At 36.2% G+C, this 17,491-nt stretch overlaps 1 protein-coding gene across 1 annotated transcript; it reads left to right on the top strand.

Annotated features, from left to right (window-relative positions):
* Positions 1-43: 43 nt before the first annotated feature.
* On the top strand, positions 44-13,389 carry LOC139971907 (coiled-coil domain-containing protein 97-like). The gene is made up of 3 exons (XM_071978748.1): positions 44-184; positions 2,422-3,120; positions 4,924-13,389. Exons 1-3 carry the CDS (start codon positions 121-123, stop codon positions 5,262-5,264), a joined length of 1,104 nt encoding a protein of 367 aa, XP_071834849.1. The 5' UTR covers positions 44-120; the 3' UTR covers positions 5,265-13,389.
* The last annotated feature ends 4,102 nt before the right edge of the window (positions 13,390-17,491 follow it).

The raw sequence follows: 17,491 nt of genomic DNA on the forward strand, positions 1-17,491 counted from the left end.
GACAGTAGTATAATAAAACTAGTTTGCGTGGCTAACGCTTGCTTTTAGGTTTGCAGTTTTTGACAGGCGGTCTGCTCGTTACGATTGAATACCAAGACTAGCCACAAGACATGTTTCAAAATGGCAGCCGCCATGGATCCAGCGGAGCCCCCACTCCCAGAAGATAAGTCAGATACCACAATCAGTAAGGAAAATGATAATTTCGTAAATGTTGAAAACCTGAGCTTGCGCATGCTTTGTGATGCATAAGAAGATCCAAACTTGTTTCTTAATCATGTAGAAATCATACAGTCTCGACGTTAACCAAACGTAACTAGCGTTACCGAATACTAAGTTCCTGCCATATTAAAACAATACAACTTTTACAAGGGTAGGCCTCTGACCTAAGTTACTTACAGTACTGTATAGTTAAGGCTTCATAATTGACGCGCCCCCGTAATTGACGCACCTTCAATTATTACGAGCAACAATACAGCAGGCCACCTAAACTTTTTGCAGTCAAGCAAAATTACATATTTCATGAGTTTGAATCCATTTCAGCAATTTGCTCACTAAATTTTGGTATTTTTTAAGCTTTTAACACCCTCCCCCCGTTGTGGGGGCATTTGAAAATCTTACATCCTAAAACTAACCAACATTTCCTCAATATGATAACACTTCTCTCTGGGACCTAACCTGTCTGAGCTTAGAGGCATAGAGCATAGCAAACAGCATCTTAAGTCAATGGACGAATGTGTCAATTTAGGGGTATGAAAGAACTTGACACGGCACACATTTTGTGGTCAAATTCTGCTCAATTGTACGGTGCATAAGCACAGAACCTTAAATATTTTGAGATCATAACATTTCTGAGGAACTATGCACATATGAAAAATACATACAGTTGAGTAATTTGGATTTTTCCTCGATAGACATCGTTGATCAAATCCTTAAGTGCGTCAATTATGAGCCCACCACGCTATACGTAATAGACCTAGTACTAGTAGTAGTAGAACAAGGGACACCGTTAGCAGTTTCAGAAAAACGTTGGATTAGGCCTATCATTCTACTACACTTCTATAGTTAAATACGACCAGACAATACCAGTCAATTGGTGGACACAGTAACTCTAAGCTAAGGAGGCCAGACATCCCTGAATTCTAGAGAAAGACCCTGGAATAAGATACATACATTCCTGGTTTGAAAGTACCTCCAGGAATGACCTCAGATATTATGTACTGACTGGGAAATATCTTCAAATTTGTAAAAGGCCCCAAATAATTTAACTTTTATCTCTTTAGCCCCTTGTTCATAGAGATGGCTAATTTAAGATGTGGTTGTTTACAACCACAAACTACTGTACAGTAAGTTCATACATGACCGCATATAAAGGCAAACCAGATAATTTAATATATACTTTCATACCTGAGAAGCATCATGTTGCACTAAGTGATGAACAATGAGACTTTCAGTTACCTTATTGCCATATAGTTATACTTTTTTGGCATTTGAATTTTTATCATGAAGAAAATACTTGTTTCTGGATGGGCTGTTTTGAAGCTAGTGGACATATCCTTGAAACAAAACACTGATATGTTTTTTTTTATATTTACCATCCCTCATTTTAAAGGTTGTGGCCAAGTGATGTCAAAATAGAAGGTGGTTAGGATGGGAGAGGCAGGGGGGGAGTGTGGTTCAACATCAACGTCTGGTCTTTAGATTTCTTGAAAAAAATATGTTCACCTTATTCTAAGTGTAACATTTTAATAAGAAAAAAATAAATGCATAAAAAAGTGGATAGAAAGAGAAGGAAAGACTAAATTAACTTGCTCTACTCAGTTTAGGCAAATGTCACTCACTTTCCAAAGTACATACATACGGTAAGGAAAAATGCTCCATGTAACTTTCCCAATCATTTCAGAATTTAGCCAAACATTACATACTGCTCATTAAATCACTCTAAAGGTCAGTCTTTTCCAAAATATGTTGACTTAATTACTTAAAGAAAATACTTATGATTACTGTATGAAACCATCTTCTTTGGAGTAACAATTCAGATCAGACTAAAGTTTGAACCTGCAGCTCTGATGTTAGGCATAGGGAATCATGAACTATAATGGGATGAGCTGTCAAATACAGGTTTGTCATTAATAAATCTTCAGTAAATTAAAGGTGAAATTTTCATGTAGAAACACACAGTGCTACTTGACAATGAAACCAAATATCATATGATGTTCTTCCAGATCATGCGATGAAGTCGAAGTTGAGATTTTTTTGAAAATTTCCATAATGGATTTTTTTTGGGATTACAGTAAGTAATTTTGAGAAATTGTCAAGGAAAGTGCAATTTTGGAAAGTGAAAGTGCTCTAGTGTGTCTTTTGTTTTTCATTTATTTATTTAATATTATTTATCTTTGTATCTATTGTATTTTTTCTTTGTAGCCGAAGCATCAGAAAATATAGAACAAAAGGTGGACACAGTCAATACAACTGATGAAGAAGATGAGATGGAAATGACATTCCAAGAGATGCTATTGTATATCGCTAACTGTGGTGTTACAATACAGAGTCAACAGATTGGGGACGAGGAAATCTCCATGCAAGACAGAATTCAGATTTTAACGGAAACTTTCAGCCAAAAGCCGGTCATCTTTCTTGAAAGATACCATCGTATCCTTCGCTTAGAAGACCTTCCATGTTTCTCACATTTGAGCCATATTTATGAAGTGGACTTTTACATGAAAGAGGTCAGGAAAAAGTCTAACACAAGGACATCAAACGTCCAAAGGAAAAACAGGAGATACGAAGCCTTGAAGAAACTCGAAACCGACGGTGAGTACTTCAGCGACGAGCAGATGCGGTCGAGGGATCCGTTGATGTACGAACATTACATCGGTCAGTATCTAACCGATGAAGAGAGAGCCAAACTGAGGAAAGAGATAGATCAAACTGATCTAAAACTCTCCACCATACTCACGGAATTTATGGAAGAAGCTGATATCAAGTTACTACAGCAGCAGCAGAAGGAGGATGAGGAGATGGTTGAAGAGGAAGATGAGGAGGAGGAGGAAGATGAGGAGGAGAGTGAAGAGGAGGAGGAAGAGATGGAACAAGATTCAGTTAAAGCCTTTGGTGCCTGTGGTGGGTTTCACTGTTTTTGTTTTTCTCGAATTAAACTGGATATATTGAAAAGTACTATTCATGCCAAGTGATAAATGGTACATCTATTGAAGTGTGAGATTCGATTTTTGTTTGTAAACGTAATGTCTCAACAGTGGTGTACTGTATAGAGGACGCTTCCACAAAGTTAGGAGGCAGATAACTGGTGGCATTGGAGGTCTTCACCAGAAGAGTTTTAGTTCTGCAGATGCTACATGGTCAGTTTGGTCACCCAGATGGGGCATTGAAAATTTGGACTGTTTTATGTTTTTCTATAGTTTCTATAGTTTTTCAGCGATATTTGTCAAAATTTCGAGGATAAAACTGAAAATATGACTATTATGAGTGTTATGTGCAATGGAAAGTTTATCATTTGATTGGGGGGGGGGGCACTCTTTTTACTACAAAGGAATCCAGCTGAATTATGTAACACTGCTCCCTAGTGGAAAGTGAGAGGGCAGAATACACTTTTGACTGTGGCTCCATATTGAGTATTCGAAACTAAAATCTTTGTTGGTAAAGTACTAAGGTCAAAGGTCATTTCAGGTGAGCAAAAGTCAAAGTACAACCTTGTAAATTGTGTTATAGATGTGAAACACTGTAACATAGATAGATTACATTTGTTATGTGGATCTTTATTATATTTAGATACTGAGAGTACCCCCTCTATTGTTTGTCTGTCATGTGTATTGGCTGAAAAAATGTCCTATTCAAAGATGGCAGATATAAATTACAGATGTTTGTGACATTCAAGTTATTTTCACATGACTTTGATTTGAGGTTTATAATCAATCAGCCTAAGTGCTGAAGTTAGTAGAAAAGGAATTCAGCCACTATATGAATTGAAACTTATATAACAACTCTTTCACTGTAAAGACTAAAGACACTGGTCTTACGGTAACTGCAACAACTTGTTACCAGGCGGTAGGTGAAGGGAGGTGGAGAGATTAGGGGAGGGGAATCTCCTTCCAGAAGATGCAGTATTCATCATTACACTTTTTATTTTATTAAATTCACTGCAATGGAAGCTAATATTATGGTAAGGAAATATAAATCACACTTCACTGTGTTTCTGCCATGTTGCGCTCAAGTCACTTCTTGGTTGGAATATCGATGACTGGCAATTGATTTTCTTTTTGAGTAGCTGTGGCAATTAAATAAGAACAACAGGGCAATCCACAGAGCTGCATATCTTATCGCCGGGCAAACATTGGTTTCAAATGAACAAATTTATTATTAGCATACAATCTGGTAATAGGAGGAAAGTACTTCGTGACATTTCCATCATTCATTATACATGTGAAGGTTCCATGTCAATTCAATGTTTCCCCTTGGAGTTATAGCAAGCAATCAATTTTCTCTAAATTTTACCTCGGACCTTTGGTTCCATGGGCCTGTGAGGCAAGAGTTCACCCTGGGGTACCTTCACATTTGACCTTTAACCATGTGACTTTTGATCTCTATTCCCATGGCAACCACCTATTTTGATAGTACTTGACATTTTTGCATACCTGCAGAGGTTCCATGTCAATTCAATGTTTCTCCTTGGAGTCATAGCAACAAGACAAAATTTTTTTTTATTTCCACTAACTTTGACCTCAGACCTTTCACCTTTGGGAGATAAGTAGTATATGATTGGATGACTATTCAAATTTCTGTAGTAAAAGAAGTGCTACTTTTCAAAGTGAGTTCAATGTTAGTGTGTTACCCCTCAGTATTTTGTGTTTATGATAATGTGTAAGAATAATGCTCATCTTTTCTTTTGTATTTTTCCCTACACCTTAGAGGACACCCCAGGTACCTCAGCTGACTTGCCTAGCCCCCCAAAGCGTAAAATTAAACATATACCAGAGGAGGAGAGAGAATTGCTGCGACAGGAATTCGTGCATCTCATGCAGGAGAAGTTCCTGAAGGGCAGTGACAAGGACTTTGATTATTCTCAGGTGGATGACAATGTAGAGTACGATTCACTCGATATCAGAGGAAGGGATGAAGAGGAAAGTTACTTTGATGAGGAAGAACCTCGTGTGGCAGTCGATGATCCTGATTCAGGAAATGAGGATGCTTGTAAAATTAGAACTGAGGATGTAGATGAGGAACAAATAGATGGAGGAATTGAAAGGTGACAGTTATGAAGAAAGAAAAAGATGGTTGATTCATTAGATGTGTGAAGCAGAGATGATGAAAGTGGATGAGTCAATAAGGAGCGTTGAGCAGAGATGAAGATCAAAGTGATGGATGTCAAATGGTCAGAGTTGAAGTTGATGATAGGATACAGAGGTATCAAGGGAGGATAGATATGGGAGAGAGAGAGACATTAGGAGTGTAAGCTCAGTGGTTAACGCCGGTGCCTTCCAATCATAAGGTTCCGAGTTCGAGTCACTCCAAGGTTAATGTATGTCGTCCAGTTACAGAGTTGTTAATAATTGACAATTCATAATCATGGACGTAAAATATGAAGGGACTGACTTTGGTCAGCTTGCGGCTTTGATGAGCCTTTGAGGCTTCCTTGTGAGTTCCTGCTTGCAGGAGGATCTAAAATACATACAGACATACATACATCAGATTCACAGAGGTGGTTGAATCGCATGATGCGAGAGGCAGAGATAAGGGGGCTTTAAGTTACTTTGATGACAAGGGATGAAGCAGTAGATGAAACAGCTGAGATAAAACTAGAATGGCGAGGATGAGAACTAAGGAGAGAGAGAGAGGCAGCAAAAGTAAAACAGGATAAAATCATTGAAAGATGATGGTAGAAGGGGAAGTAACATAGATTATTGCAAAGGTACATACTGAAAAGGGATACTCTCCCCTTGTTGCTATAGAGGAAAACCTCTTTCATTTAGCTTCTTTCTTGTGTAGGAAGACCAACTGCCAATGATATTGAGAGCCCGTCCGAATTTCCCCTTGAAAAGGTGATTGACTAAATAGTACATCCAATTATTTTAAATATCGATAGAAGTCTGTGCTTACATACTGTGTATGTGTTGTTAGCAAGTGAGTTGAAAGGTCAAAATTATCTATATCTTCTTCAGATTAAAGGTAGGTGGAACTCCAATCTAGTGAGTAGTGAAACATCACTGAAAAACTGTGAACTAGAGAGAAAAGCAAAATGAAGTGTCTTCATGGATTGTACCATAATAGTACTGTATAGTAATATTATGAAGGAGCTAACTTTTGTGTTCATATGTATTAGGTTTACTCAAACTTGTGTAAATTACAGGCTAACCAAATACATAGTTTGACCTAGCAACCAAGCTGAGTTTTTATTTCATTTGGTAAAGCAAACCAACATAAATTCCTGCAGAGTATTCTGTTAATGATATAGACTATATTGATTCCTAACATCTTAGAATCAAACAGCCATGCCCCATAGAGTACAGTACAGTAAATACAAAGTGAAGTCTATTCAAACTGTCATACAATGTCTATGTACCAGCATTTCAATATTGTGCTTCCACATTCTCAGACCAAGCATCAAAATTCAAATATGTTTTGTGGTTATTAAATGACAGAGTGGCTTATTTTATGGATATATGACCTGTAATGAATAGGGCAATAAAAAGTAGGTAAATATCATAGAACATATTGTACTGTACTGTAACTAATAACATACTATAGTAGAACACACAGATTGCTCAAATATCACATCATTTGGTCTTTTTGAAACTGAGAGAAGATGGCAGGGTTCGATTCACCTTGCAGAATCACTCTGTGAAAGGGACTTTCTGTTGGCAATCAATGTGACACTTACTGTATATGGAAAGAAGATGTTAGTTGAAAGTATTAAAGTCCTTCCTTTAACTGTAACAGGAAGTGAGTGGTCTGTGATTTAAATTCACGTGATCATGGTAGATTTCTTCAAAAGCTTTACTTTTCTATTATTAATTAAACATGGTTGTTGACTCGTCTCTGAAAATGTGATACAGAGTTTGCAATGTTTGCGATATTACAGAACTTGTCAATATTGGTTTCATTTAATAAAAAGAGGATTTTTGAATTGACAGTGAAAAGAAAACCAACTCAATTGCAGTGATGACAGCAACAAAGTTGTTGCTAGATGCACTTTTAGAAGTTCATCATAAATTGAGTATTTGTTTCCACCGGGGTAACAGCAGGGAGTTGAGAACTTACCAAGAAATGGTGCTCACAGCATTAAATATTAAAATAAAACTGTTAGCAAACTGCTTATCCACTAGAGAGCCTGTGTAGGAGAATGTGTAAAAGTAAGTTGACCTGACGTTTCGATCCTAGCAGGATCTTCTTCAAAGGCTAAATGACAAGTAACTGTTACTGTTACCTTACTTTTACACAGCATTAAATATTGACAGCTGCATGCATTATGGACTCTGTCTGATCCTTGGTCCCTGCTTGCCTCCAAGTAATTTGTTACACCACTGCTGGTATCTACATGAAACAAAGTGCTGTGAAGATTTGCATGGCTTAAGCCTAAATTATACCCAGAAAACTTTCCTCCGGTCTGTCAAACAATGAATTTCAGCGACGAGAATGTCTGTTCAAAAAAGGTGAAAAATTGTTGGCAGTATTTTTATTTCTTTATTTCAATGATAGAAAATTTGTAAAATGAGTGGAAATTTCAAAGGTGGAACATGGGAACATTTTCTCGGGCCATCAATAATCATTACGTATGGGATTAATTATGATTCCAAGCATTTATTTTGCTTAAAACACTATGAATATTTATGCAACACTTCATGGATAATTCTGAACATTTGGAAGCAATAACTTGCATGTGATGGGTTTTATGACTCATACAAAGTAGTCAAATATAGCTAGGTTATATTATGGCATGAATGAAAAGACTGAAGATACCCACCACCCAAAGAGTACAATGGGCCTTAAACATTTCACCACTCAATTATATGGTCCTGCAGCCAGTTATGGAATGCGACTGTAACATACTCATGGAGATCAAACAATATTTATTTCTGAATTGTGAGTTAATAATCTTATTAACACAAGCTGTGTTTTAGGTGGAATCAATGTTGACCAAATGTGGCATCACTATTGGCCTAATAATTTCTAAGGAGATCAGAAACAGTTACAAACAGTACACCAGTTATCCATAGTTTTACATTTTATCAGTATTTCTGTATAATTACGATAAGCTTTACATGAACATTTAGCATAATTTTGTGTCCTGGAGTGACTGGTAACTGTCTAAATTAGTACAGAACTTTGAATTTGAAAAGATTTATCAAAGATTTATAATATGTTGACAATAGTACTTTGTAAAGTGAGTTTCCATACAATTAAGGTATTAATAAATATGAGATAAAACAGTTCAAAGAAATTTTAGGAAGCAGTGTTGAGCTTGATATTTAACCAGATGGAAAACCAGTGGCGGCGCCAAGGGGGGCTTGGGGGGCTTTAGCCCCCCCACTGAAGTAGTCAGCCCCCCATTAGCCCCCCAACTGAAAAAGGCAAAAAAAAAAAACCCTCATTGAAACAATATAGCCTACCCAAATTTTTTCAGCCATAACGCAGTGCTACAATGGTCAATGGCAATTTTGATGAATTTTTCACATGATAATAGTCAGTGACTCAGTTGTGGTGCAGGAAGCCTTGTTTTGGTGACTGATAAAAACAATTCAGATTCCAGCTTTATCTGCCAGGTGTTGATGAGTTGTTTCTCAGGATTGCAAGTATAAAACACTCTACACTGGTGGCGCAATTCACCTTCAAATATTGTGGCCATTGGCCAAACATTCCATCAGCTCTTGTGTTCTAAATTTTCAACTGTGTTTTTTTCAAAAAATGCATATTTTTGGAGAAATTTTCAGGTGACAAAAGCCTCGCTAAATGCCACCATTTTGCATGTAGGCCTTTCCAGGATTGGGAAAAATTTCAAAAGGGGGAGGGGGGCACCCCCTCCCCTTATACCCCTCCCCCAGGACGGCGATCACTCAATCTTGTAAGCCACCCAAAAAAATGGCTCAGCCCCCCCTTAGCCTCCTCAACTAAAAATTCCTGGCGCTGCCACTGTGGAAAACTAAATAACTATGCTATTTTTAAAAAAAAAACTCATTTGGTCTTGGATATTTCCATTGTATATATTTGCTCTTTTAGTACTGTCCCCTCGCCTCAATATTAACCCTTTGGTAGGTCTAATGGACACCAAAACCTGTTCTCACAGGTTTGAATGGAAGACACGATCTCAGAATATTATAGATTTTGCAGCCGTCTTTCAACTGCATCTTGGCTTTAGATTGGAAACTAATATATTCTGCAGCTTCGGCACAGGATGACGTATTGAAGCCTTGGGCAGAACATGCTTCTGTGATTGTATTATAGACTGGCTGTATAGATTGTTCTTTTGCAACTTGAACTCACTGTCCCCAGCTAAGACAGAAAGCAAAACAGAGCAGGCCTCCAAATATAAAAACCTAAAATGTTTATCTAGCACTAGACCTTAAGTTTAACATTCTCTGCTTTGCAAAGTTGCATGACAAAATTATTTATGTATTTTTAACTTTGATCTACCTCATGAGTTGACAGAAAGTTTTAGAAAAATACATTTTTAAAACCCAACATAAAGGGAGTCTTACTATAATGCCTTCCTCACTTGCAGCTAGCAGACCCAAGTATAAATCACGTCTAAATTTGATATACTGGAGAGCAGCCACTAACTCTTTCCGTCAGCGATTCTTTTAGCCGACAGCTCCAGTTTTACAACCGCATGATATGGGATCGTCATAAATTTCCGCCATGCCCTTTTGGTAAAAGATTGTGCATTTGACGTAACTAATCATGGACTTCGTCTGCAAGGGACGCCCACCAGTTGAACTTTCATTAGTGATAGTCGTCTGGTAAAGATAAAATGCATCAATTCCCTGCAAGGCTGCAAACCATTCTCGACACTGTTACTTGGAATATCAGTGAAGGGGAGAAGAGGGGGAAGAAACTGAAAGGTATAATCTTTTAGACTGAAAAACTCATGTTCCATTTAAATTCCTGTCAGCAGATCATATCACAGCTTGACAGTCAGTTTTCTTCCTGAGCAAGCCACATAATATTTCATTCCTACTAATTCAATACATAAAACATTTAAGTACATACATCCTAACTTTGGTGGTATGTAAAATGACTCTATGGGGACAATTAATATTTAACCATGTGTGATAGATTTTGATGTCTCAAGATTGGATCCAATATTTTAAAAGGCGTGATTGACAGGCAATGGGGGCATTGCAGGTGATATCCATGTAGGGAGGTTGGGGGGGGGGGTAGTCCTACAGAGGAAATTTAAAGTCTGAATGTGGAATGATGTGTTCAGAGGCATAGTTAGGCTGTAAAACAGATTTATATAAAAAAGTAGGTCTACACACAAAGATTAGCAAACAGTAACTTGTATTTTTTGTGTGTGTGGGGTATAAACGACTACATCATCCTGAACATGTTAAATGTTGAAAGAAAAAAAAGGAATGCTTGAAGGAGGATGGATATCACTTATATATCATTCTTAGTTTTTATGGATCTTGTAAAATCAATCAGATCTATTTTGTATTCCTCTTTGTTTTACTCATGTATTCCTTTGGGTATGACCCAACCAATGTGAATGTGAATGGATGTGAATGAAGGATTTTGTAACGGTGGGTATTGAACTGTGTCATTGAAGCCAGGTCCTATGAAGGGGGGAGTTGGGGGGGGGTGGTCTGGGAGTCCCCTAGAAACTATTCTGTATTCATGGTTTTACTCATGTATTCCTTTGTGTATGATCCATCCAACACATAGGACCTTGATGCTTATTTAACGAGTAGGTCAAGCAAGATTGTGCTAATAAATAATAAACTCCAAAATTCTCCTGAGTGGTTTAGGTTGTGAGCTGCATCTCTATGGGAGGGTCAGATGGGAATGAAGTACTTAAAAGAGGGGTGTTGCCATGGGGTCATTGAAGCTGGCTCCAATGTATGGGGAGTCTGGGTGTCCCCAAGAAAACAAAATTGAAGTCAAATTGTACATTATGAGGCACATTTAAGACTATAATTTATGCCTTTATAAGAGCTCTTACTGGGAGGTTGGGCTAATAAATATTTTCATGAAATCTTTTGTTGAAATTATTAGATCTTTATGAACTGTTTATTGAAATAATCTTGTCATGTTAAGAAATATCAGCATGTGCAACCCATCAAACCCAGTTTCTAATTTGTACAATTTATGGATCTATCTAACATACAGGTCACCCGTCCGCCGCCCCCCCCCCCCCTCGTCCTGGAACATCACCTCATAAAACCATACCTCTCTCTCACATAAAGACACAACTCAAAGTTCAATTCTGTTTCTAGTTCAATTGTATTTCAAGTTCTTTAAAACTGGCAAAATGAGATGCATAATTTTTCATTTTCATACTTAAACAAAAAATCTGTCATTCTTCCAAAATAAAGCTAAAGAATCAACCAGAAAAAGAAAACAAGAAAAATACCCAAGAGGTAATAAAATCAATGAATTAAGAGAATCCAGCTAAAGCATGAAGAAAGAGACAAACAAAAGTAAAAAGATCCAATTTTGTGCCTCATTCAATCAACTGAAACTTAATATCAAAATTTGGACAACTCATCTTCCAGAGTGTACTTGCTGTAAATAGGTACAGCATAAATGCAAGATATATGAAGAAAACGAAAACATCACATAGCTACGGCCAAATGCATGATTTCTCCTATATAACTCTTCTATATCATTTTCTGGCATAATGAAACAGGAAAAAATAAACCCAAAATAAACCAATACCAAACTTCTAATTCACTGAACAGAAGAAAGTTACACAGATATCCAGAATGAACATCAAATGAACATATTGTGCTAATGCAAACCACTTAATCTTTGTCAGGATCAAATGTCAATGATACAACAAGGCAATTTATCAATTCATTAAGCATGGAATGGCAAGATTTTGATATCTTTCTGTGAGCTTGAAAACTTTTCTATTGTTCATAAATAAAATATTTTTCCTCCGGCATCAAAGTTGATAAAATGTCACAGATCACCTGACCTGACTTTTCCTCTTTCTTTGAATTCCATTTTTATTGCCAAAGTGAAATACAACCAAACTATCCAAAAACCCTTTTTTCGGTCCATATTGGGGCTATACTGTAGTTACCAAAAACTTGCATATGACACTTATTGTTTAATTTGCTTTTTACCCAGGTGACTCAAAGTGTGGAGTCACCAATCTTGCTGTGGGTTAGCAAGGCTTCCTCCCCCTTTAAAAAGGACATGACTGGTCACAGAGACCTAGCTCTGTTACAGTTTCAGTACCGTTAAATCGGCTTGATCGTACACTGTGGAACACTATGTACATTATTGATTGGGGTTCATTGCTGTAGCTTTGACAATCTTTCTGAGAGAAAATATCAAGATAATTTGGTAGTGAATAAGCCGAAATATACACAGTATAAGAAGAGTACAGTAACAAACCCACCCCCTCCCACCAACCCCCTCTCCCCCTCCCACCCTACTCTCACTCCAACCCTGCAAAGCCATGGTAGTCTACATGAGGACATCATTCATACATAACAACAAAGTCTCAAATAGACAACTACTTAGAAGAAATCCTTCATAAAAATCCAATCCATAAGAAGTAACTGAAACCTATTAATTTCAAACTCATTTGTTTACTCAAGGACTAGTTGCCATAGCTACAATTCTGATTCAAATGCCAACTTCTAAGTCATACATCAAACAGGAATACGATGATACCGTTCCATAGATTTATAAATAATATAAAAAAAACATGAATTGCAATTATGTGTGAAACTTACAAATGGAAGAAGAAATGAGAATGTTTTTACCAAAAGTGCACTTGCGTAGACCTTCTGACATTCCAAGTTTTTAAAATAGTTAATAAATGTGACTGGCGAGATATTGACACGGAAAGTAATCAAAGGAGAGTATTGAACCAAATAAGTCAGAAAAAGTTCAGAAAATGAAGAATTAGATCTAATTCTTCGATGCACATCTCTTTAAAATCCCCCCATTTTTCTCTTGCCTTCGGAGAGTGATGTAAACTTGAAGATTTAAGACATAGAGTAATAAATTTGCATATTATAAAGAACAAAGAGTGGCATTAAAATTCCATGTGTACATGCATTCATTTTCAAAGTTAACACACATAATACAGATTGATGGCTTGTTTTAAATCCTATACTTCCACAGATATGTTAGAAACAATGCATTTCAAAATCTTAAACTGCATACATATGACAAGGTATTAGTTCACAGGCTAAGAAGAGAGTAATAAACTTGTACATCATTTGTCAAGAGTTTAAACATTTGCATCATCAAACTCATTTTGCTGTTAAATTTTTGCATCTCTACTCATAATTCACAAAGGTGTAAACAATACTGGGAAGAAAATCAAATAGCACCCCCCCCTTGACAAAATTCAAATTCAAGAGAAATTTGAAAAAAAGAAGATTGATGGTTAAATGTACCTTTTATGCATACTCTGCAGTTTTTGATACAAAGTCTGAAGTTATTAAATATTTCCAACAAATTTCCACCTTAAGAGTTGATTGCTTTCCATAAAATCATACACATCATCTTCAGATTTATTTGACAGAAATCTTTGCGACGAACAACTCTGCCAAAAAAGTAAAAAAAAAACCTTGCTCTGTTTCAGAAGATATCCTAGTTTAAAATGTCATATCTGGGGAGCTGTCATTTTGTAAATCTTTTATGGAATATTGCCAAACGGATCTGAAACATTTTGCTTTATCTTAGCTTTTCTTTTCAAATTTTCGAAGTTAGAACGTTAAAGGTGTTGACACAGAAACCAATTCTGTTATATGATATAAGTTATCTCTTCCACGGTTTGTGTCTCCTTGAAATAATTTTAATAATTGTAAATATAATTTAATGAATATAAACACTGAAAACATCCTGTGTTCTTCGCTTTTGTTCAATTAAAAATTAATCTTACCACTGACCTAATGATAGAATACATTAAATAAATCTGATCTGCTTTTATTAACAAAAATATTTGGACACGAAATGAGGCTTCATATCCTTCTGAAACCTGGTAAAGTACTTCATCCACACTGTTGTACTATACAGTCAAACAATCACAGTAGCGTAATTGATAGGATATGAAAATACTTTTGTTATTATGGTAAATTGACAACGTTGTCCATGTCTTAAATGGCTCTCAAACATCTGAGGATTAGTTTATGTGGTTCTGTAATTAGGCAAGTTTAGCAACTCCTGCTATATAGCAAGCTCAAATCCAATTCAAACTGGAAACTCCATGATATGTAGATAGTACAGTAAAACTATATAGTACAGTAGAACTGTAATTCTGGTCATTTGTTTTTGTTCCTAAACACTTATCCATCATCATAATTTTCTGCACAATACTTTCTTCAACTCAAATTTTCAGAATTACCTGAAAATAAGCAATTTTATTACAAATATCACCCATTGAGTATATTGCAGAAAACTGAAGACTGCACATTCACTGAGAGCAGAATTGATGTATTAAAGCGATCTAATAATTGCTAAACTTCATCGTGGGAACTGCTTGCTATTTAGTCTTCCTTGGCGGTTAGCCATAAAGTTGTTCATACATTTCCAAATATCATGTTTTCAATTTTAGACAAACAAGGTTATAAAGATATTAATGAACTACAACCTACTTTCACAAATGACGCAAACACTTCTATCAAGTTACACAATGTTATAAACAAACTACAGTAACAGTGAAATAACAGAGAATGAACCTTTCTGTTCCCATGACGACCTACAGTTCGAAACTGCAAAGAAAAGACCTGTAACTAATTGTCCAAACTGAATGCTGATGCACACCTTTGTAGGTTCAGATAACAGTTGACTAATTTTCAAATACCCGAATCTATATGTAACCAGGTTGGTTTGATTAATAACTTTGCTGAATTAATTAATGCCATAAGTTAGCACTGCCCGTGTAAATATGACTGACGGGAGTCAAGGAAATATGAGGGCACATACAATATTAAGAAAAACATTCAATACATTGTTGATACATTATTACTGTCATATAGTTAGTTATGTTTATTACTAAATTACATTTACCCACATTTGATTAAATCCTTGTCTATCCAAGGGCTGAAACATTTAAATATCAAAACAGGAGAAGACAATTAAAGGGGAGGTTCAGCATGCCCTCTTAAACATGCCCAGATAAACCACATTGTAGAGTATATAAATGTATCTGCTGCATCCCTGAATATGCTTTATCTTATACTTAATACCCGTTTGATTCAGCAATTAGATCCATTTCAGTTGTAAGCATACTGTCTACATAATGCTGATAATAATAGTACATGTAACTCACAGAACAGCCAACTTTCACAGCAAAGCATACAAATATATATATATTTATTAGAAAAAAGTTTGTTTAACTATAAACTACTGGTCTGACACTCGAGTATAATATTTTCCCTCTCATTTCAGATATATCCTTTTGCCACTTCTCTTCTGTGAGTTAACACAAGAGTGGTGGTGGGTTATAGCAACTACAATACTTATCACAATATCTCAATCCAAAATTATTTTATAAAAAGCTCTTTCAAAGTTCCTTCAAAAAGAGACAGAGAGAAAAAAGAATATAAAAAGGAGTTCAATCTTCATCTAAGAACAATTTCAACACTATTTTCAGAATCGTTATTATGGATACAAGAAGTTTACTGATCCTGCAGTAATAGTCCAGATAAACTGTGCAGCGTAGAGATTCACTTTTCTGCGATATTACTAGACCAACTATCTGCAATCTTTGGGTCGCGATCCAATGGTTTCGGTTCGCAAAGGATTTTCCATGGGTCAATAGCCCTGTGTGCGATATCTGAGGATTGCATTGTAGCCTCTACAAACCGAGATTGAAGAAATTTGTGAAAAGAAGGAAGCACAGCCAATCATCATATTAGCAAACATATTCCTGTGGCATTGTATTGATAATTTTAAGGGGCAGAGGAGTTGGGTGGGGAGAAGGATGATTGATGGGTAGGGGGATGAATGCCAAACTATGTGACTGTGCCAAGAAGGAGGTAGAATAATGTTGAGATCATACAAATGAGACTTGTAACTATACCCCTGGTGAGATGTTAGCTCATTGTACCAACAAATTCTACTAGTCAAGTATTTCCTTCACAATAGGAATTGTTGAGTACTTCAGGAAAACTTTGTCCTTACAAAGTTAAGTTAGTAATATTAGCTATGGTTTACCAGTATCAAACTTCCATTACCACATCTAAACTGACAAGATACTTCCTAGATTAATTAACAATGTTAGACTCCTATTAATAGCAACCTCCTTTCTTTTGCATGCAATCAAATCTCAAAACTGTTCCTGTCTGCTGGGAATATCTTGATTTTTTAATCGTTATTCAACAGGGTGTAAAACAAAGGCCTGAAAAGCACTACAAAATGTTTACTATCACCTATCACCATTGGCATTTCAGGGATAGGGAACATGCCTGAAAGGAAAATATAAAAATTATTTGGCATAAACACAGATGAAGCTCAGGGTATTACCTTTCCTGAGTGTGTTAAGAAGAAACAATTCTCTCTGAAGACATTTTTAAACTAGTTACAAAACAAGTTAATTTAGGCACTCCATAAAATTCTGTTTAAGAATAAAAACAATGTTTAAAAGATTCAGTCAGGTGAGGGGAGGGGGTGGGGAGGAGGGAGTGGTTGCATGTTACAAATGGAAGTCCAGTGTTGAGCAGTACTTGCAATATTTGTGTAATCTTTACTCACTCAATTACAATTATAATGCTTGTTCTGTATAGTGTGTAGCATTTCTTGTCGCACTGGGTCATCAGTTTGATGAATCAGTGTCCAAGTAAAAAAGTCAGTTGTTTTAGTCAGCAAGCTTACTCTTGACATACACTAGACCTACCCTTACATCATCTTCACAATCTCATTTTCATGTAAGAAAAGGAACAACTAATACTAACAGCACTGAGCAAGGAATTTTGCTACAAAAAGCAGTACCAGACCATTTACAATAGAATTAGTAGTAAACCAGGATGTGGCTCTACCATTGCACCTCTAATTGCACAGATCATATATGGTCTCTTTATATACAGAGCTCATATACTGTAAAATGCCAAAACATAGTCACTTGTAGATCATACTTATTGGCTGTCTTTGTTAGGGGTAATTGGTCTCTCTTTATATGCTGAGCGCACATATCATAAGGTTACTGGTATTTCTTGGACACAGTATACCTGTTAATTTCCAAGTTTGCAATGCAGTTATGCCTTCTTGTCAAATATTGAAAACTAACTCCAAAATTAAGTATAATTCTTTTCAAAGTCTTGACATTTTTTTACTTTGCAGTCTTAGCTACATGTCT

Source organism: Apostichopus japonicus, chromosome 8 (assembly GCF_037975245.1).
Source record: "Apostichopus japonicus isolate 1M-3 chromosome 8, ASM3797524v1, whole genome shotgun sequence".
NCBI classification, from domain to species: Eukaryota; Metazoa; Echinodermata; class Holothuroidea; order Aspidochirotida; family Stichopodidae; genus Apostichopus; species Apostichopus japonicus.

Excerpts from the sequence above, each read along its gene's own strand:
- LOC139971907 (XM_071978748.1), top strand. The coding sequence starts at position 121 with ATGGCAGCCGCCATGGATCCAGCGGAGCCCCCACTCCCAGAAGATAAG. Across the intron at positions 185-2,421 it reads TAAGTCAGATACCACAATCA|CCGAAGCATCAGAAAATATA; the intron begins GTAAGGAAAATG and ends TTTTCTTTGTAG. Across the intron at positions 3,121-4,923 it reads TAAAGCCTTTGGTGCCTGTG|AGGACACCCCAGGTACCTCA; the intron begins GTGGGTTTCACT and ends CCTACACCTTAG.